This window comes from Cololabis saira, chromosome 21, assembly GCF_033807715.1.
Source record: "Cololabis saira isolate AMF1-May2022 chromosome 21, fColSai1.1, whole genome shotgun sequence".
NCBI lineage: Eukaryota > Metazoa > Chordata > Actinopteri > Beloniformes > Belonidae > Cololabis > Cololabis saira.
The window spans coordinates 26,041,209-26,063,428 of NC_084607.1; the positions used below are offsets into that span (position 1 = coordinate 26,041,209).

A 22,220-nucleotide genomic window follows, 5' to 3' on the forward strand; every position below is an offset into this window, starting at 1 on the left:
GGGGTCAAATGTGCTACTGGAACAATATGTGCATCCAAAAGAACAAAATACACTTTTAATCTGAGGAATTATGGATACTGTTATCAATAAGGTGCCGATTGTGTTCCTGGTTCAGAAGAACTACGCTTGTGTTTCTTGATTTTTAAAACAATGCAACTAGAGTGGCACAGTATTTTTTGTATTATGTTATACATAACAGTCTGTCGCCATGGTACGTGTCTGGCAGTAACATGTTTAGGAAGGTAGCCAATCACAAGCAGAGTGAGCAGGAGGGAGAGGGAGAGGCCATACTAAGTGATCAACAAGCATACATGAAAATGACAAAGTTTTAGAGTCCTCATCAAGGTAAACCAGCTCTGAGAAACACGAATAAGGGGTCAGAATTGCATTAAAGGGGACCTTTAAGAGGTGTTTTTTTGTGTTGACACTGTATATGCATAATCATCTGAATTCATGCCAGTCATGTATTAACAGAAACAAAGACAAAATGCAAAAGCAGTATGTAGTCAAACTCATGACACTGCAAGATCTGCAAAGAGCTCGATGGACCACTTTTAGCAAACTCTTCTTTACAACGTTGTGTGCGTGCTCATTGAGGTTTGTAGGCTTTATTTAATCGCAGCTATTTTAAAAGCCATCTCCCCTGTGGGCCAATGAAACCTTTTTTTTTTTTAGTCTGTCGTAAATTTTGTAAGTCTCTTGGCGTATTTGCCATCATTTTGTTACATGACTCAACTTCAGCCAAGCTGTAGCGTTCAGTTAGACGACCTTATATCCCGTCTTTAAAATACAGAAAAAATCATTATCAACTCGGTTCGTGTTCGTGTCCAGACTCTGTGGTTGTAGAATAAACCCCAATCATCACTGGGCTTGCTGTGTGGTGTTTGTATTTGTTTGTCTCTGTTGCTCAGTTTAGAATAATAGGCTTTAAATTGCTTGGAAGTCACCTTATAATCCTTCTCAAACTGATGTGCAGCAAATATTTGTTTCTCTGATATCTTTGATGTCTTTCCTACCTGGCATTATATCAAGACAAACCTAAATGTACTAGACTAGTATAATCAGTGAATCAAGTCTTTTGATTAGCAGGTCCTGATTGCTACTTATCTTCTTAAGATAAGATGTGGCCATAGGAATCATGTATTTGTTCATGTGGTTTTATTATTGTTATTTTTAATGATGTTTTAATAGGAGGTATTTAAAAATGTATTGCATTCTTTTTCCATGATTTTTTATATGCAGTCAGGCAGAAGAAAACAGTGAAAAAAACACAGGCAGGCAAATGCACATTAAAGACAACGGTGCTTTACTCTCCCATGTCTAGAAATATTGTCAACAAATAATTAAGAACATACTTCAGCTGCTTCACCTCATTTCACCTCAAATGCTTCAGGACAGTGAACCAGAAATGTGGAAACGCTGGTAAGCTGATCAAACATCAAGTATTTGTTTGACGTGTCACCCATTCCGACTGCCACTAAGTGGAAACCAGTACAAAAAATAAATATAAACTGTTGATCAAATTCCTATTTCCTACTCAAATATTTTAACCAGCCATCTTTAGACTGCGACTAATGCTATGAAAGGAAAACCTGTTGGATCCCTGAAGTTCAGCAAAACTGACATTTTGTTCCCACAGTACATCTAGAGTAAGATTACAAACACTACTTTGGGGATTTTCTTGAAGACCAGGCAGCTATGACTTGTGGGACGGGCAGTAACCTCAGTCCATCATACATGTGTCCTAATAAGACGTGAAAGGGGGGTTCCAGGAAGTGAAGGGTACCTACTGAACCAAAGAGCAGGGACAAGGTAGTCCTCATTCTGCTACCGTTACAGAGGACACCGACAGCCACACAGTCAGAGGACAGTTTGATGGATTGAAGCCCCTGACTAGACAGGAAAAAACCTCAACATCCCCTGTGTTTTAACTTCTGCAGAAGTTAACAAGACATCGCAAGTTGAAAGCCAGATCAGAGTGGGATGTTCAAAAGGCAACTATGCGAATGTACAGCCAAATTCTTTATTAATGATTATTGAAATTGTGATGGCTTTAATTATTAACTTTGTTGCTACTTCTATCTTTTAGTCAAGTGTTTTTTCCCCTTTTTTGGTTTTTAAGAAAGCTTCCCGTTCCAAGAATAATGCTGTTCAAAGACACCGTTATTTGTTTTATGGTTATTCCTGATTATAACATAGATAACAGAGGGTATTTTTTGGGAGAGCAAGAAAAACAAATTACATGATTATTTTGTTCTCCCAATAAATTAAGCATATATACAGGACTGTCTCAGAAAATTAGAATATTGTGATAAAGTTCTTTATTTTCTGTAATGCAATTAAAAAAACAAAAATGTCATACATTCTGGATTCATTACAAACCAACTGAAATATTGCAAGCCTTTTACTATTTTAATATTGCTGATTATGGTTTACAGTTTAAGATTCCCAGAATATTCAAATTTTTTGAGATAGGATATTTGAGTTTTCTAATGAATACATGAATGTATGAAATTTTTGTTTTTGTAATTGTATTACAGAAAATCACAATATTCAAATTTTCTGAGACAGTCCTGTACATCATATCACCTGTTTAGTGAAAAAGACTATTTTGGGTTACAATTTGATTTGTCGTCTTAATTGTAAACAATGTTTAATGAACCATCAGCCATATAAAAGTGTGTGTATGTATGTATATATATATATATATATATATATATATATATATATATATATATATATATATATATATATATATATATATATATATATATATATATATATATATATATATATATATATATAAAAATGGAATGACAATATTAACTGGTGTGAAAATTAATACATAACTAAAATCAAAGTGAGACTCCCAATGATTAAATGTGTTCATTAAGGAATGCAAGATCCAAAATCTATCAATATATTAAAAAGTGAATTTTGAATACATAAATAGTTGCTTGTAACTAAATATACTAAAATCAAGACAATCTGAACACGTCACAGGAATGTATGATTCAAACAACTGTATAATAATATTGCATTATATATCATGACCTTTCACTTGTGAGACTTCTAATCTCCAAAAAGAGATTCTCGGGTAAAGACGGTCCTGAGACCGATTAGTTCTATTGATGATGTGTTGCTGTAGCTGCAATCCCACTGAATCATAGCAGCAATGCTCTATGATTCAACAGTTATCAGATGATGTGGTAAAGGGTAGGCAGTAGCCGCCCAATGGTCAGAAAAAGACATCTGAAGGTGGAAGGTTCCAGGTTTAACACCCCCCCTTCCACACACGAGGAAAAACCCTCCCTCTCACCATAATTACTCTGTGAGAGTGCGTTCTTAGTCAGCCTCCTAGTTTACAAGTAAAGTCAGCACAGGAATGTATTTTTAATCATGCTTCCATTGAATTAAAAGTAGTACAGAGTCATTATTAATAAACAAACTGTGTAAGATGATCTTTTCAAGTGACACCAAATTACAGGAAGTCAAGCCAAAGCTGATATTATCTTAAAGGTCGTCAATACCCAGATATGGTGACGTGTCGTTCCACTGGCATTTGGAATAACTGCAATAGGCAGTCAACATTATCTTTTAATTTATTTTATTTTAAAAAGTAACTGAACTAGACTTGAAAGTAAGAATGCAAGGAACATTTGCTTTTCAAACAAGGTTTGTACTCCTTTTACATCCAGCCTGGGGAGCAGAATCAATACTGCACTGTTAATGTTGGGAAGGTGAAACCTGAGACCACCTCCTCCATTGAACACAATGTTAGTTTTTCTGGTTCAACAAGGATATCCATTTCCCCTCTTTTATCAAACATTTGTCTTCTCTGTTCAGAGTTTCTAGATCTCTGGTGTACAATGATTGTTCCTTATGTAGGCTGCTGTTCATTTCAGAGGATTTGGCTTGATGGCTTGAACTTGATATTGTTGTTAACCAAGCTGATGGGTTTAGAATCAAATGGAATTCATTAATCCCAATAAAATTATACAATTCAGTTAAGCTTGGTACAGGCCCAAACTGTGAGATGGTACTTTAATCCCCATATCTGAACCAGCTGTTTGATATTATTCCCCTGCAGATGTTGAATGTACTGCTTTTCACTTCTTCCATGTGAAGAACACAATTTCAATGGTCCACAGGAGGGGTGAGTTTGTCAGTGACTTATAAAACTTTTTTTTTATTATTATTTTAATTTAAATTTCCAAACAACAACTCATATGCCTGAAAAGCTGCGTCCCACAAAAAAAAAGAAAAATATTTTGGATGGGATCCAAGAAGAGAAGGCCAGCTGCCCGTGATTTTTGAATGATACTGACCTAAGAATCTAAACCAAAATAAACTAGTGTATTTACTCGTCCATCAGCTTATGATGTTCAATTATACAAATGTTAAAAAAAAAAAAAAAAAAAAAAAGCTTAAGCAGAACTAATACCAAAAATACTACCCGTGAAAACAGATCAGTAACAGGGATACTGCTGTGTCACGTATTTGTTCCAGCCAGACCACACGTTTACATCATTACTCTTCTACTTGTTCTAAATAGAAAAACTGTGGCTGACTCAACACAGATCAAACGATAACTTTTAAAGAGCATGACTGCCTACTTATGCAACAGATACAACAGACATCACTTCCAGATAAACAAAACTAAATTCTATTACAAAGTAAAACAACAAAAAATGTTCCTCCATTCATAATTCCAAAGGGTGGATTTAACCACAATGGTTAAATAAAGTATATAACATAACTCGGTACACATCTGTGCAACATCTTTTTTTGTTGCACAGATGGTGCAGAATTTCCAGCATTTTATTTTTCAATATGTTTTGCACCTAATTACATGTCGAATAATTGGCTGAGGCCTGATACTCAAATTTGTGGAAATGTACTAGTCATCACTGGACTAGAAAAATTTACTTCTCTCAGTTGTTTGACGATGTAGTGAAATTATATAGGCTGCAAGTTTACAAGCAGCTGATTCATTTTTATATGTGCCAATATTCTATGTACATATAGCATACAATAATAAATCATGGTTCACAAATGTAAATAATACATCTCTCATCCCCCCAAGAAACCAAAACAAAACCCTAGTGTATAGGCCTACATTGAAAACATTTTTTAAATACAAGAATGTAATACTAAAAGTAATAACCGTGTATTCCAAATGTATTCATATGGAATCACACAGGGTGTATGGAAAGAAGGTTTTAGTTAAATACAATCACAGTCTGGTTAACCGGCTGAGTAACACTAACATTCTGATCTTAACAATTTGATTTTGTTTCATCCAACCAATAATGTGCTTCAGTGTTATGCTTGGGTTGTGATTTTTTTTCCATGGACATCATCAGTATGTGCGTTCTTGTGTGTTTTCAGAGCGAAGTTGCATGATTTGCATGAATAGGCCCAACCCCTTTTACCATGACTTGTACAGCAGTTTATCTCCTCTTACGCAGTAAAATCTGCTTCTCATGAATCTAAAATTACATTCAGACATGATATCTAGACCTCGCCCAGACACATGCTACTATTTTTTCTTTTTAAGTTTATAAACTGGCAGTTGGCCCAACCCTCCGGACTGCGGTCTATGGTCATCTGTGTACCTTATTCTCATGTTGAAGGATGCCTCCTGTCTTAATGGACTAATAGTTTCCTTTGGAAATTCAGACTAAACTGTCAGATTCCAGATTAATTTGCATGTGAAAGCTAAGACAGTCAGTATATTTAAATACGCTTGTTGTCAGATGCATTTGAATAAAAGTTCCAAATCGGCACTGTTACTTTTAGGATTCAATTTGAAAACTGATCATATTTTAGCTACTGTTTTAATGTATTGTTCTTCCTTTATGTTTCTTTACATTTTAAATCATACCTTTTATTTTCTGCTTTGTGTTTTAAAGTCTCTATTAAGCACTTTGAACAACCTTGTTGTTGAATTGTGCAGTACAAATAAACGTGCCTTGCATGAGTCAGTCTTCATGGAAAGGTGTGTGCTGACTGTAAATGTGGACATTTTTGGGCTGTTGTTAAATGTTTACATGTGGGCTTATCTGGGTTTGTAAAGACAGGACTCATACATTTGTGTTTAGGAGCTGCCAATGAATTTTGCTGGCAGAGTCAGAATCAATGATATTAGTCAGATATCCATGTTGCAACTGTGAATGAAGTAAACTCTTTTACGGCGGGGGTTTCTTTGTGGATTTCCTTTGTATATTACACTGATCAGCCTTTTCTTATGAGGTCATCTGCTATGATGAAGTCTGACTGTATCTGTGTGCATCTTACTGAGATCTAAGACATCATCGGTCTTGATAAGGTCTTCAGGTCTGGTCAGAGGCAGCTGAGTCTCTGGTTCTCCCTGAAGTTGAAGTGACAACGACCGCAACATGAAGAACACTCGAATCGCCTGAGTGAAGTGAAGAGAGTTCCCGCATAAAAAACAAAACACACACACGAACAACAGAAAAACACAGAGGGAGGGCACGTTAAAACAAATTACTTCTCTGAAACTGGGGCACGGATATGTTAACTAAATCAGTGTTTACAAAAACTGAACTATAATGAACTACTATGATAGTAAAACTTTTACTATCATAAATAAAATTAAAATAAAATGACTTTTACTAAGTAAAAGTCATTTTATTTTCTTGGATGTAATACTTCGACACTACTGATTAATAACTTTTCATTTGTTACATTTCTTGCATTTTCAATTAAAACTAAGCCAAAAGCATGTGAAGCCAGGTATAATTTATTTAATTTCAACTGTGAAATGATTGTGAAATGACTGTGCTTGTGTGCGTGGACACACCCTGCGTGTCTTCTCCACATCTCCACACGGTAGTCTCTTAACAAAGTCAATTCCAGTCAGAGGGGTGCCGGTGGGCGGCAGCAGTATGGAGGCATCCATCATTAGATACTCCACATTCAGAGGTTTACTCTGCAAAACACATGACAATGAAAACCAACACCACTGATGCACAACAACTACTCAATCATCCCCACACATCGGCAGCCCCTTGCAGTGTCTAAGTTAATAGATGCACATTTTTAACTGTCAAGAAATAGAAAATAAACCAATATGTGAAATAAAAGCCAACCAACCGTCATGCTTCTGTATTCATCTTCAAACATGTCCAGAAAGATCTCTTCCCCCTACAACAATGATGGTAATTGATGCTGGGTTAAAAATAAGAGTGTGCAGGAAGACGAAAAACTGACAAAACAATCAATTTTTCACAGACAAGATGGAAGCTTTTCTTCTAGCGTTTTGTGTTTAAAAGGCATTTAATTTGATAGTGATTGCAGAGACTAAGAGATGAAACCTGGAAAAGAAATATACACAAATAAAACGTCCAATCTCAACTGAAACTCTGATGACACATTACTTGCCCAGATTCCTGCTTAATTTTTTTTTTTTTAACCACTTTGTCATGCCTGAAGGCGAGACAAGCTTTTTCTTTGATAAGTGATTCATTGTTTTAGTCTTTAATGTCAAATAAATACACAGCATATTAACCAGTAAAGAAAAGTATTATATTGCTGGTATTATGCCATCAAGATAAAAAACTATATGCTACAGTGCTGCACTAAGAGGATGGTTTACATTCACCGAAATAAACAAGTTAGAACATATATCTGATAAGCGCCATTTTCTGTTGGAATAATTATTTTTTTTTTATTGTTTTTAAGAGTTTGGGTCATTTTGGCTATGCACTGTAATCATGATCTTGCACTGTTGCATACAACAGACCCAGACGCTTTCACAACAACAGCAACAAGGGACGATGATTACCCGCTGTCTGGAAAATAATAACCAGCCTACTCTGCTCTTTTACTGAACACGATACCAAGAAAGATTTGTTATTTGCTCCGTATTCTGTTGCCCATATAAACGCAAGCGAGAGAGGAATTCTCAAACAGAATCCCATCAAACAAAAGAAAGAAAAAGAAAAAAAGATTATGACCCAAAACAGGAAATGATGTAGTTTGGACATTCACTTCTGAGCATCCAAGATGCAGCACAGTCTTTGTTAAAGTCAACACTCGTGGGTTCATGTTCATCCTAGTGCCTTCTTACATCAACGTACCATAGTTCCCTTTTGTTCGAGACATACTGTGTTGAATAGAATTTTTCCTCAAAACAGAAGTCCAAAATATGCCAACCAACAATTTTGGGGGGATTTTTTAATACTTTTTACACACAATTTAACTATAAAGGATAAGATGCCTCCAATTTCTAAGATCACAATTATGCAAATGCAGGACAAAAGGAAGTACATCCCATGGACACGGTTGACCTTTAGTTTGTTGGCATTAATTTTGTTTGCAAATTTCCAAAATCCAATAGATAAAAGAAACAGATTGGTCAAATGGAAAAACTTAATTTATCAAAGCTATAAGTGTATCTTGGTTTCAAATTAATCAGGTGTCTGTTCTGGAGGAAGTGACAGTTTGACCTCTTGTCTAACCTCTGACACGTAGAGTTTTCGCTGTTAAACCGTTTTTGTTGCCTGCAAAACTCTGTAAATAACATCAAAAAAAGGTAATCGCATAAATGAATACACAAAAATCCATGTATGATCTGAAATAATCATGATGGCCAAAAGTTCTGTGGGTCTGGAGACAAAACGCAGGTAAATCAAACAGACTTCAAATCATTTGGGAACATGTTCTGAACAGACAAATGAGTGATTTAGTAGTTGAGACATCTTTTACAGATAGGAAATTCAAACCTCTTGGACTTCTTTTTAACTATTTGCTAAAAATAAACAACATTTGGAAATAAAAACAAACTTCCACCTCAGTCTTAACTGGTAGTCTGAGGCAGAGAGTGAAAATTAACTCCTGTGACTTACGGTATGTCAGAAAATCAGAGTGAAACAGAAAACTGCACTACAAGCAGTTTGCCTGTCATTTACCTGTTAATAAATACTTTCCGTGACATCGATTATCCTTTTAAAGGAATAGCAATTATCACCAATTATATACCCTTATCTACAATGTGTTTTACTTTCACTTACAAGTTTTCAACAAGCTAGATAGTCAGGTTATTACTGTACTTTTTGTTTTCTCAGAAGGGACTAAATGCAATGCAAAGATATTTATTCCCTTAGTCCATTTTTTCTAAATTCATGCTTTTTAGTGGCTAATTGTCCATGTCAGTCTTAGCAGTTCAAGCTAAAGTGTCCCACTTGAGTGCAGAAATAGTCTTGTGCACGACACAATGCAGGAATTGTAAAATACTTTGCAACACTAATTAGACAGTGTCACTCTGACTGAGTTTTATGGTGTCCTTAAACCTTTGATCCCTTTTATCTGTATTTGTAAATTGTGTACATGTTGGTGGGTGATGGTGTAAGGGACTTATTTTGCAGATCTACTGAGTCCATAAATAAACTGTGTAGATATGTGAAGATGTTTAAAGTGTTGTGTTACTGTGTATACTAACCTTGTAAAATCTGCGCAGCAAATGCAGGCTTTCTTCTCGGGCTCCCTGCAAACAAAAAACATGACCACCAGTAAACCCATGGAAAAAACATACTGTATCCTCACCTTTACTAACATCTTCAAACAAACAAGTAAGATAAAACCAATACCAGTCAATACCAGGGCTGAATAATGGTTCGGATATGTTAGACAAAAAATAGTACAGATGATTTATTTTTCTTTATTGCTTCTATGCATTAGTAGTAATAAATTATTTCACCATAATGCAAAAGAACAATATTGAATCAGCAATTCCCATCAGACCTATCAGTCTGTATAAAACACATTTACTTGATGGGACAGTATTGCCAGATGCTAATGAATTCTATATCATTAACACACATTATCTTCTCACCCAGCTGAAAGCAACGTTTCTCTCTCTAATGTGGCAGGATTCCTTTATGTTTACAATAGTACACAACAACAGGGTGGAAGGTAATGCCACTGAATCTTTAAAAGCTTCCTTTATGTACTGATCCATAAGAATTGCAAGACCCCTGAGAACAGCACTCAGAATCAAAGCTTTTTTAGTAAGAGCAAATTCTGCATTAGCAGTTACCAGTTGTTATTCCTGTAAAGCCCTGTCGTGTATGCGTCAACAATACGAATGAACTGCAAAGAGTGAATCACATGATTAACATGAATCAGAGGTTGTACGGGTGGGCGATATGACCTAAAATTAATATCACGGTATTTTTCATCTTTTGAACGGTGACGGTATAATATCACGGTATTTTTTTGGTACGTTTTGGGAGGAGTAACCTGTCCTGTCCCTTTATGTGAATAAGGTTAATATTTTTATAATATAATAAGTAAATGGTAGTATTCTTATCAAAAAGAGACATGGGAGAGTATCATGCATTCTCAACATATTTATTTGGCAAAAAACCTAAAGATCTTACACACATATATATATATATTATATTTATTTTTATTATATTATATTTTAAATATTTTGTAAACCTGTCTTAAAATGTAATACTGGACCTCGGTTGGGCTGGTTGGACAGCGGGTGGTGGAAAATTTCCCTTAATTTTAAATCCAAAACTTGACAGGTTTATGCCATGAGTATTCATATACAGTAATCCCTTGTTTTTCGAGAGGGTTACGTTCCAAAAAGAACCCGTGATAAGTGATATTCACATAGTAGCAACCCTTTTTTTTTACAATTATTATACAAAGCTTCAAACTGCGGAGATCAGCACCGCCTCGCACGTATTTCACTGCTCTTCTGATGCTGCTGCATCCCGACTCGCGCTGCAGCGTCTTTTTCTCCTAAAGCCTGCGGTACAGGTGTGTTTTTTCGAGAGAAGAACATGGTTATGGGTATTTTTTGTCACTCTTTTTTTCTTCTGGGCAAAAAGATTCTTTTAAACCGACATTCATTAATTTTTTCTCCATCTTGAAGTCGGTGATTGGTATTCCGGCAGGTTGAAACAGCGCTCTGCGCTCCGCTGCCGTCAAAGACCCGCCCAGCTCCACTTCTGATTGGCCGGTGTTAGTTTGGTTGAGCCAGAGCTGCTTTCCTCTCATTCCATTGGTAGACGAACTCGGTTGACTAAGACTTTTTTTTTTCTTTCAAAACTTTTTTTTTTAAAAGCAGTCAAACTCGCACGCCGAGAAAAAAAACTCCGTACGCCGGAGATCCGGCACGGTGCCGGAATACTTTAAGCCCTGTCATTTCTTACTACTCTTGTCGTAAGGTGTAGCAGCATAAACGATGCCTGCAGTGAAAGCTGTGTAGTCTTGGGACGTGCTCCGCTGGTGCTGCTGAGCAGCGGCCCCAGCAGCAGCTGCTGGTCCCACTTGCGCTCGTTTTGGCCCGGGTTGCCTCTTCATATTCACGGGCGTGTGTGTTTTTTAAGTGATGAAACAGGTTGCTTGTGTTTCCACCTCTTGCTGTCACAACACGGCAGCAAACCTTGCATATCACCGACGTTTTTAATGCCTTATTTAGGCTTATTATTTTATAATTGATTTATTACGGTATTGACGGTATTGCAAAATCCATGTCGTGGCGCAGTGTCACACCGGTGATGACTATGACACCGGTGTACCGCCCACCCCTATACTCTCATCTGTAATGTTGCAAATTCTTCCTTATATAATAAACATGCTTATGGGGTTAGGATTGAAAATGAAAGCAAATTCAGATAACGACATGATTTAGTGTCCTCTTTCAGTAACTCGAGGTCACATTCAAACAATACTGAATATCAACCTGGTCTGTTTTACAGTTAGAGATGAGTAGCAATCAAATTCCCGTAAATATACTAAGATAAGATAAGATTATCCTTTATTTCTCCCTCAATGGGAAAATTCACTCTGTGCAGCAGCAGTACACTTAACACACATGCAGGGAAAGGGTAAAAAAAGTAAAAAAATATATAATTACAAAATATAAACAGTATATACATTGGAATGAAAAACAAAAAAGTAGTGCAGTGCGGGAAAAGAAAGAAAAACAGCGCAAAAAAAGCAGGTAGGATGTGTGTGAGGTAGACAGATATTGCACAGATATTGCACATGTTATTATTGTCCGGATATACAATAAAAAATATTAAAATGCAAAAAATCTAAATCAAAAGCACTAAAAATGTAATTTTCAAAAGCAAATAAAGAGGCTTCTTTTCTGTGCCACTGAAGGAGATGAAATAAAATAAAATAAAACACTTCCTGGAACATGGTGTGAATGCAAATAAACAGCAGGTGGGGAGGATTACCCTGAAGTTATAAAAGAGGAACAGAAGGTTTCCCAGAAAGATGACCAAGAAAAAGCAAAGTTAGTCCAAGCTCAAGAGAGAAAGACAGAAGGACGAGTCAGAGAAAAGGAAATAAAGCAAGAAGGAAATGTCAAGGTTTGGGCAGAATAATGAGTAAGTCCCACCCACATTTATGAGTAAATCTTAACAACAATCATAACCCGGCTCTTTCCAAGTAGCCTTACAGATTCAGATTGTACTGAAATGTAGAGATTATACAGAAGAAGAAGGCGTTTAACTTCTGTGGTTGATAATACGTGTTCTCTTCTTTGCTCCCCAGAAACACTTTTGTTTGAAACATTACACCTGTGTGCATGTGACATTAACAGGATAGTGACATCACTGAGCAGCATGTGTACGTTTGTGAGTCCCTTACCTCCAGACAGGCCAGATGAACATCTTTAATGATACAGTTATTTCCAGAGAGCACAGACTGCTTTAATAAAAGGCAGCTCAGCTCCAGAGTAGCTAGACGCACTCTACCGTCTAGACAGAAAAAACAAATACATAAATAATGTTATAATACTGTACACACTAAAGGAAGAAATGTTTAGATGTATAATGGAGTAGCTTCTAATGGTATGTAGCTTAAATGTATTTTAATTATGAAACATTCTGAAATATACATAGTGTTTTTGAGACACACAAACGTCTCCTAGTTTAACATTATTTATATTCACTTATGCAGCTCCTGTAAGACATGTTGTTATGTCTGTGCTTAAATATTCAGGTTGGTACTGTACAAACAACAAAAACCAAAAGAAAAAGAAAATCACTGAATTTAATTTTTTTTTTTTTAATTCAACCAACAGCCATGCTTAGCAGTGGGAAATAAAACTGTAATCTGCTTGCAAGATAGCTTCATATTATTATCTACACTACAAAGGATACCAAGACATTTAACACACATCTGTGTGTGTGTTACCTGGCTGAGCTGCCTGGCTCATCACTCGGATCAGTCTTTCTACGAGCACCAGACTGTAAGAGCTCCTCTCCTGGTCTGGAACTGGCAGCTGCAGGCGCTCCAGAAGATCACGGTTTACACCTACAAAAGAAAAAAATTGAAGAACCATAAGTCTGAAACTGATGGTAGGGCCTACAAATCATCCATCTATTCTCATCCATTTATCCGGAACCGAGTCGTGGGGGCAGCAGTCTCAACAGGGATGCCCAGATTTCCCTCCTCCCAGACACTTCCTCCAGCTCCTCTGAGGGGAGTCCGAGGCGTTCCCAGGCCAGCCGAGAGACATAGTCTCTCCAGCGTGTCCTGGGTCTTCCCCGGGGTCTCCTCCCGGAGGGACATGCCTGGAACACCTCCCTAGGGAGGATCCAGGAGGATCCGATACAGATGCCCAAGCCACCTCAGCTGACTCCTCTCAACGTGAAGGAGCAGCGGCTCGACTCCGAGCTCCTCCCGGGTGACCGAACTCCTCACCCTATCTCTAAGGGAGCGTCCAGCCACCCTGCGGAGGAAACTCATTGTGGCGACCAGTATTCGCGATCTTGTTCTTTTTCAATCACTACCCAAAGTTCATGACCATAGGTGAGGGTAGGTGCGTAGATTGACCGGTAAATCAAGAGCTCCATCTTTCGACTCAGCTCCCTCTTCACCACGACGGTCCGGTACATCGACCGCATAACTGCGGATGCTGCACCGATCCGTCTGTCAATCTCACGCTCCATCGTTCCCTCACTCGTGAACAAGACCCCGAGATACTTGAACTCCTCCACCTGAGGCAGGACTTCTCCACCCACCCGGAGAAGGCATGCCACCCTTTTCCGATGGAGAACCATGGCCTCGGTTTTGGAGGTGCTGATTCTCATCCCTGCCGCGTCGCACTCGGCTTCAAACCGCCCCAGCACATGCTGAAGGTCCCGGTGCGATGAAGCCAACAGGACAACATCATCTGCAAAAAGCAGAGATGAAATCCTGAGGTTCCCAAACCGGAACCCCTCCGGCCCCTGGCTGCGCCTAGAAATCCTGTCCATAAAAATTATGAACAGGACCGGTGACAAAGGGCAGCCCTGCCGGAGTCCAACCTGCACCGGGAACAAGTCTGACTTACAATGCAAACCAAACTCCAGTTCTGGTCGTACGGAGACCGGACAGCCCGTAGCAGAGGGCCCAGACCCCATACTCACCGAGCAACCCCCACAGAATGCCAAGAGGGACACGGTCGAATGCCTTCTCCAGATCCACAAAGCACATGTGGACTGGTTGGGCAAACTCCCATAAACCCTCAAGCACCCTGCAGACGGTATAAAGCTGGTCCAGTGTCCCACGACCAGGACGAAAACCGTATTGTTCCTCCTGAATCCGAGGTTTGACTATCGGCTGAATTGCTGAATTGTCTGTTTCAGTGGTCTCCATTTCTATGAAGACCCATAAATATCCATATCTTATCCATTTTGTCATTTTCTAGGAGAAGCATTTGGTCGAGAAGCGGTGCTTTTAACATGAGATGATCCTTTATCCCTTATGGTATCTGCTGCGGCTCTAGGAACCACAGCGATACATAGGCTGGAAGGAGCAAATGAACTTTGTTATGCAGGTAATCCAGGGTTGAACCTCAACTTTTGTCACTAGTCCTGCTTTGTACCACCGGCTCATGGTGTTTGTTGGTGTGACAGTTAAAATCAAGGATGAGAATGTAACTGTAAATAAACAAAGGGCCTAACCTCTGCTGTGTGAGGCAGCGTAAAGCAGGCAGAGGACGAAGAGGGCATGGTAGTCATCGTTGGTGCAGTCAAGAGCACTGTACACCATTTCTAAGAATGGTCTGTAGAGAGGAAAAGAAAATCAATTCATTATTTTCACTTGTAGGCCACACCTCCATATGCTGTGTGAGACAAGTGTGTGCACCTGCTCCTGTGCATGTGTGTTCGTGTGGCAGCAGCAGTCTTCTCCTCATCAGTGATGTTCTGTTCCGTCAGCTCTGACACCTTGCACTTCTCCATCACCACCATCTCTATTTCTGTGCACAGGCATTTTGTATTCTTTAACATAAATGCCCACAAACTTGGACACCCTCATCCCTAATACACATTATTCACAATCAGATCCCACATCTTAAACACAGAGTTATGAATCATATATGGGTTTTTGTCACTCACAACTATGAATGTTCAGTCTGAGATGATTTCTTCTCTCTTGTTGCTTTAAAAGGTTTCCAAAATGTATTGAAGAACCAAAGAAATCTCATAGTTCTCCTTCTTTTGTGCAGCGAATATAAAGTCTTTACAGTGTTACTTAAGTTCTCATCAGTCTGTTGCATTGGGTAGGTGATGATTTCCCACGTTATAAAGTATAGATTTTATTTTGAAACCATGTCTTTCTTTTCAACCCACAATCTGATTTGTGCTTAAGTGGCATTGAACGTTGTGCAATCCTACAAAGAGTCCAGCAAAAAGTCTTCTCAAGTCAAGAAGGAAACATTTCAGATGAATAAAATGGTCCCATTGTACAAAAACACACATACATGCACACTTAAGAGCAGGAGTGAGAGACAGGCGGAGAGGTGAGGAGCACAGGATGGATGGTGTGTCACTGTTGGAATGAACTGTACTGCCATGGAAGTTGTGTTGACAGTGTGCGATCAGAGGTAAACATCATTGGAAATATAAAATTGAGCCAAACAAGTAAAAGAGAGAGGACTCATCCAAAGTCTAGAGATTTTTCCCCAGCTCACTTTAATTCTCGGATTGTTTTCTCGATTACAGAAGGCTGAACTGAATATTTTTTGCAGCATAGCAATGATGGCCACATACAATATTGTTTATTAAACCACTCAAATGAAAGACAAGAACACAGAGTGGTTGTATTATTGAGAATAATGATATTAATGAGAAATAAAGCTGTTTTGTCTCTTAATTTCTTGTCTTTTCCAATGAGCTCTCTCTTTTCTGTTTTAAACTAGGGCTGCTGTTGGAAAACCAGACTGAATGGACGATCACTAGTCTGATTGATGGGAGTAAGGAAACATTCACAAATACAGTCCTGTACTGCTGTGTCCAATGAGACACTCACTCACCTTCCGCCATCTCCCCACTCGCTCTGCTTCCCTTAGAACTCCCACCTCCTCCTCCTCCTATTCCCTCTGTACCTTTTCCCTTCTCCCTCTCTCCTCCTCTGCTGCTGTCATCATCCCAGGACTCCTCTAGTCCTCCTCCACCACTGCTGCCTCCTCCTCCCAATCTTTCGTCATCCTCTTCTTCACCCAGGTTCTTATAGTTTGGCCTTTTCTGTGTTCTCTTGCGGCCTCGATGGCGGGACAACTCCAAAGAGCGCTCCAGAGTCTCTGGGGGTTTGATGAACCGACGCACTGCTCCTGCACTGGCCAGCTGGAGGGATAAGGGAACAGTGAAGAGTGAAGAGTGATGCAAAGGTGTGAGGAAAGCAGGTATACATCACGTGCCATGAGGTAAGGATAAATGACTTTTTGTTTGAACTGGAGAGTATTTGAAAATAAAGACATGAGTGTGGCTGTCATCTTGTACTTTCAAGGAAAAACCAGTGGATGTGGACGTGGGTATGCGCCCCCCACCGCCCTGACAGTGGTGCCACTATAATACAGACACATGCCTAAAAAGATGTGACAAATTACAACTCAGATCACTGTAACTGTTCTAAAAGAGTGAAAAAATGAAATTGAAGGAGTGTATTTCTTATTCGTATATCATATTCTGGGAAAGAAAACAAACAAAAAAAAAAATAATTCAGAACCTGATTACTTGGAAGAGACTAAGTGTCCTTTTACCAGAAAATAATATTTATGCAACCTGCTACAGGTAAGTGTGTGTGTGTAAAAAAACAGATACATATCAAGTCACATCTGCAACAATGGTTGCAGTAAACTTCTCCACATAAATGAGTTATCATAAATTCTTCTAACTTATCATTTGGATCATTCTTTACAAAAAAAACACTTCCTCTTAAACACTGTGTTCCCCCCCGCCCCATCTCCCCACCTCCCCACAGACTTCATATATATAGCCCTTAAAATGACACTAGACTGCACATGCACACACACACAATCTCAGGGGAAGCAGCTGGTAAATAAGAGGCTGAGCACTGATGTCAACACTGACTTATGGTAAAACTGAATAGCCATTACGACACTGCTGCTGCTAATTCTAATCCAAAACTGCTTATTTAGTGCTTTGTGCTTTATACTTGGTTTTGAGGACGCTGCGACCCAAATCAAAACTATAAATATGTAATGAGCTGGTCTTCAGTGTAGAGGATAACGTTATGTTCTAGTTCCCTTTAACACACCCTTCACAGGCTGTCAGTAATCCATATGAAGGCAAAACTTGAGTCTTCTCCCATTTACTTTCCACTTTCATCATTTTTCTTTGTTGGAGTGTGGTGAGAGTCATGTTCAATCGAGGTCAAACATTTAGTTAGCCATACTATGCAAAGCTTAGCACTCAAGATACAATTCATGGTGTGAACTGTGGGTGTGAAACCTGGGGAGTAATGCAGTTTATGAACTGGACCTTAAAAGGGTGAAGGTGCCACACTATACCACATAAGGGGCATCATGTTATTCTCCCAGAAAGGCTGTTTTTGATCAAATTAAAAAGGAGTTTTGTGATACAGGCCATGAAGTGCACCATCCTATAATGCATTCAAGTGCACTTCTGTCACTATAACAGCCCACTGTATTACTGTCTTAAATGAGTACAGACAGGACCAACAGCAGTTTCTGGTATGTGCACATGTGTATGCTTATGTAATACTACTTTCATTCAATGAGTGTTGTTAGTTTTCTGCTGACCCAACTTATCATTTGAGAAACATTCATTAATGAATATATTGGATAACTTGAAGGCTACGTGTTATGAAAGGCTTTGCTACTTGTCTTATAATAAACTAAACATTTGACAAAGAACACCAAAATAAAAATAAAAAAAACCTTTCAATTCACATGTGATGGTTATCTTTTGTTATGTCAGTTACACACTGCAAGTATAATGTGAGTTGAAAGATATGGGGTGGGTTCAAAAAACTATGAATCCTATTCTTGTAATTTGGCGGGGCTCAAATTCCCAATAGCCCTATCTGAGTGATGTCACTTCTTGAAAAGGCTCTACTTCTGTCACAACAGACAGGAACCATGAAACTGTAAGTGGCCTCATTTAAGTCAGCTTCTTGTGATAACACAAACCACCAAAACACTGACGCACGTGACCAGGTCTGAATATACAGTACATGGACACCCGTCAACCAGCTGTGCAGAGTCTGAAACCAAAAGCCCATCAGTCATATAGAAATCGGTGTCAACAGCTTGAACAGATGTTTCACAGTATTACCCCTCAATAACCCCAACTAATAGCTAATATAGTTATAGTTATATAAAGCAGACGACGTATATATATATTTTTTAAATAAGCCTGTTCTCTTTCTCATGCTTTATCCTCGCCCTCTTTTTATTCTTCCTCTTCTACTTCTGTTCTCATGAGGAAGAGTACAATTAAATTAAATTAAAATTAAGAACAAACACACATTTCTAATCATTCTGAGGTTGAGCAGCATTGATAGAACAATTATTAAGAGTTTCTCTGCTAAACAAATAAGGACCTAAATATGTTCCTTTTTTTAAGGTTTGTTTCTGAATAAGGTGGATCCAATTATTAGACTAACTCTGACAAACGACGAAGCCAAAAACCTCAACTCCTGCAGAGAGCTGAAGAAGAAGCAGTGATATCTGCATCATCTCAATGTGAAGTTGGATGAGCCGCAGCAGGACTGAGCCGTAGTAGATGCTGAAAAACAGCGTGCATTCTGTTTGACATAAACCACAATCTAGAATGTGTGTAAGTGTCACACCTGCTAGCTGACAGTGTTCTGGTAAACCGCTCAGAGTCTCAGCCGCTGCTGAGAAAATAATGGAGGTCAGGTAGGATGCCTTAAACATATATGCATGCAAATGCATAAACCTACGCACACACATGCTCAGCAGCACTCCAAAATAGTGCACCATTTTGCAGGTCAAAGATAAACCTGGAGATACAAATGTACAGTTACACAGCTGCATGTGTTTTGGGGAAATAATATACCGATATGCATATGCAAATGTTGACATTATGATCTAACTGGTGCACTTGCAAAATAAAAAAAATAAAAAAACATCTACAAAAGCAAGAGAGAAACACAGAGAGAAAAACACACTTCTTCCAGGAAAGAGATCTGGGTTAAGTGAGCCAGCTCTGTCAGTGTTCCATCATGTGGCCTAATTTCCTGCCACATCATAGACAAACAGGAAGTACCACTTTACCACCTGCGAAGAAACAGAGTCCATGCCTCATGTGTATGCTTTTCATCTCCAATAAATCAAACCATAACACATCTGATGTGGCAAACATACTTCATATTTACCTATAACACACAGGAAATAAAAATGATGATAATTTCACAGAAAGTTGCCACACAGCTTTTTATTTTTGAGAGAAGAATTGTTATGAACCTTCGCAGTTTTTCCTCAATACATCAGTGTGCCACAGCACAGATTTTCACCTGCTCTCAACAATCAACATGAACTTGATGGAACTGACATTAAATTAAAGTACTAAAGACAAACTGAAGTACTTATCAGTCCATGTTTATTTCTTAGTTTATACAGCTCCTTAATACAGAAAAGCAGCACAATAGCGACATTTTAACCAAGTGTGACAAGAAAACAAATAAGGATACATGGCCAAAAAAGTCCATATAACAAATGCTTCCTAATTCAACTTTTCTTTGTATTTTCACCTGACAGAACAACTTGGGACCATTTCAGTGCTTTCTGCACTTCACAAGCAGTTTGAATTGTCTAATCTTTCACAAATTCGGTTACCAGATCAGGCATGGCTGCCTCCTTTTGTGGTACACCATCATTGTTAAGACATCACGCCTCAAGTCACATTCACTGAAAAGGAAGGCTGCTTCCTACAACAGCCACAAATTAAGCACACATAAACACACACAGACACACACTCGAACCCACACACACAAATACACAGATCAAAAAGAATAACCACAAGGGTTCTCAGAAACGCTCACTACCTCAGCACACCCACCTGTCTACACAAACAGATGGTCAAAACACTTTGTTGTGGAGGAGGGGCTACAAGGGAAGAGAAACTAAATGAAGGCAGAAGAGAAAAAGAGGTAGAGAATCAGAAAATGAGAGTTGAGGGGAATCAGGTGGGGAAGAAAGGGGGCTCAAAGGGGGAAGGCTGAAGGAAATATAAAACGGGGAGGGGTGAAATTATGCAAGCATAGAGACAAAAAATAAAACTGGAAAAAAAATGTTACCAAAGGAAAATTTAGAGTTTTGTTGGCTTGATGCTGGTGAATTATGGAGAAAACCTTTGACCCTTGCGATCTCATTACACCTACACACACCTACACACACCTACACACACACACACTTGTTGAATTGTGTTTACGTGTCAATGTGGTTGCATGTGTAGGAGTGCATTTCTTGTTTAAGCCCTGTACTCCTGGTGAATGCGTCTTGTGTTTTAGTTCACATCTACACACCACTGAGCGTGCCTATATTGTGTGTACTCTGGTCTCTACTGTGTTCATGTGACATGACATTCGCATGCTTGTGTAAACATTACCGTGTTTTTGTGTGTGCTGTGTACATCTGTCTGTTGGGTGAAGACGGACAGGTCTCCGTTCAGAATGACATCTGCGAGGGTGTTGACCAGTGGCTGATAATGGATGATCAGAAATACCTGAAAACAGAGGGAAACAAGAAAAATTAAAAATGTATTTGTCCTTTAATAGAAATAGAGCACATGCATGGAAAAATGACATCTCTCTATATATGCAAGGATTAGGTATTACTGCCCTTTAAACTATACTGCAAAGAAAAGTCCTTTCTACTTGGATCCTTTGCAATTCAAAAAGTAACTAAGATGTTAAATGAATTAACATTATGCTAACTTACAATGATAATTCTGGATTTACCTTGAATGTGAGGGTATTTGATCTGCTGTACAATCAAAATCACAAGTGCAAAAGTACAACGTCACTGCAACAAACGTGACGATCTATGGCTGCTGCAACAAAAGGGTATGTATATTTGAGTTTCTGAACCAAAGCTGACGCAGACTGGTTCTACGTGTCAGATCCACCTCAAATAAAATAGGTGGGTTTCCATAAGTGAGAGAGGTAGTTATACAGGGCCTTGACTGTAGGTACAGGTCTCCATTACCAGAAACTAGCCTACAATCAGAACTTAACGGGAACATCTACAAGGCCAAGACACTTTTCTGACTAGGGGTAGATCATTTAGTAAAGCCCTCAAGGACTGTTGGGTATAGCATGGCGTTGACTTCATGCTGATGAAGTATTCTGTATGCAATCGCAGTAAAAAGACACTCAGCTCTCATCTCAGCTCCTTCCATGTCGATCTTGCCATTTTAGCTTGTTTTTTGGACCTGCTTGTTGTTGTCTTGTTGAAACTGTCATAAAATGGTAATGCCGCAGTCAAAAGAGCTAAAGAATAAATATGTTATAAGCATGGCTGTCAGTGGGTCCTACACTTTGATACAGATGCAACGGCTGGAACAACAGAGCACTGTGTCGGCTCTGTTACAGTTCCAGTCTCCTAGGTATTATCCAACCCACCCACTATCCCAACAGGTGTCACAGCTGGATGACCTTGACAAAATGTACTGAAAAGGCAGGTTGTTTATTCCATTCTTTAAACATAATAATCATCATCATCACACATACATGAAATTTGAGCCACTTAAATAAGAAGGTTAAACAGAAGCACAATCACATAAACCAAGTAAAATATCCCAAAGCTTTGGGGATGGCTGTGGTGTGCAGCGCTTACTTGAGACAGCAGGTAGAGGGAAACCTGAGGGTTGATCTTCCGATCTTCAGACTGAGGAAATAAAATGAAAGGTAGAATATAGAATTAAATATCGTTGTTCAGCAACAAAACA

At 38.7% G+C, this 22,220-nt stretch overlaps 1 protein-coding gene across 4 annotated transcripts in view; it reads right to left on the reverse strand.

Annotated features, from left to right (window-relative positions):
* Nucleotides 1–22,220, reverse strand: part of clec16a (C-type lectin domain containing 16A) — a 44,880-nt gene that overhangs the window by 9,005 nt on the left and 13,655 nt on the right. For 3 of the 4 annotated variants that reach the window (XM_061712836.1, XM_061712835.1, XM_061712833.1), the window contains exons 8-18: nt 22,109–22,159; nt 20,880–20,996; nt 16,298–16,607; nt 15,130–15,241; nt 14,946–15,046; nt 13,192–13,311; nt 12,643–12,752; nt 9,467–9,511; nt 7,120–7,170; nt 6,827–6,955; nt 6,301–6,421 (exon numbers count right to left, since the gene is read on the reverse strand). In XM_061712836.1, the coding sequence (XP_061568820.1) occupies nt 6,301–6,421; nt 6,827–6,955; nt 7,120–7,170; nt 9,467–9,511; nt 12,643–12,752; nt 13,192–13,311; nt 14,946–15,046; nt 15,130–15,241; nt 16,298–16,607; nt 20,880–20,996; nt 22,109–22,159 (1,267 nt within the window). The remainder of the gene's footprint in view (nt 1–6,300; nt 6,422–6,826; nt 6,956–7,119; nt 7,171–9,466; nt 9,512–12,642; nt 12,753–13,191; nt 13,312–14,945; nt 15,047–15,129; nt 15,242–16,297; nt 16,608–20,879; nt 20,997–22,108; nt 22,160–22,220) is intronic. The other variant, XM_061712834.1, reaches the window with a different exon arrangement.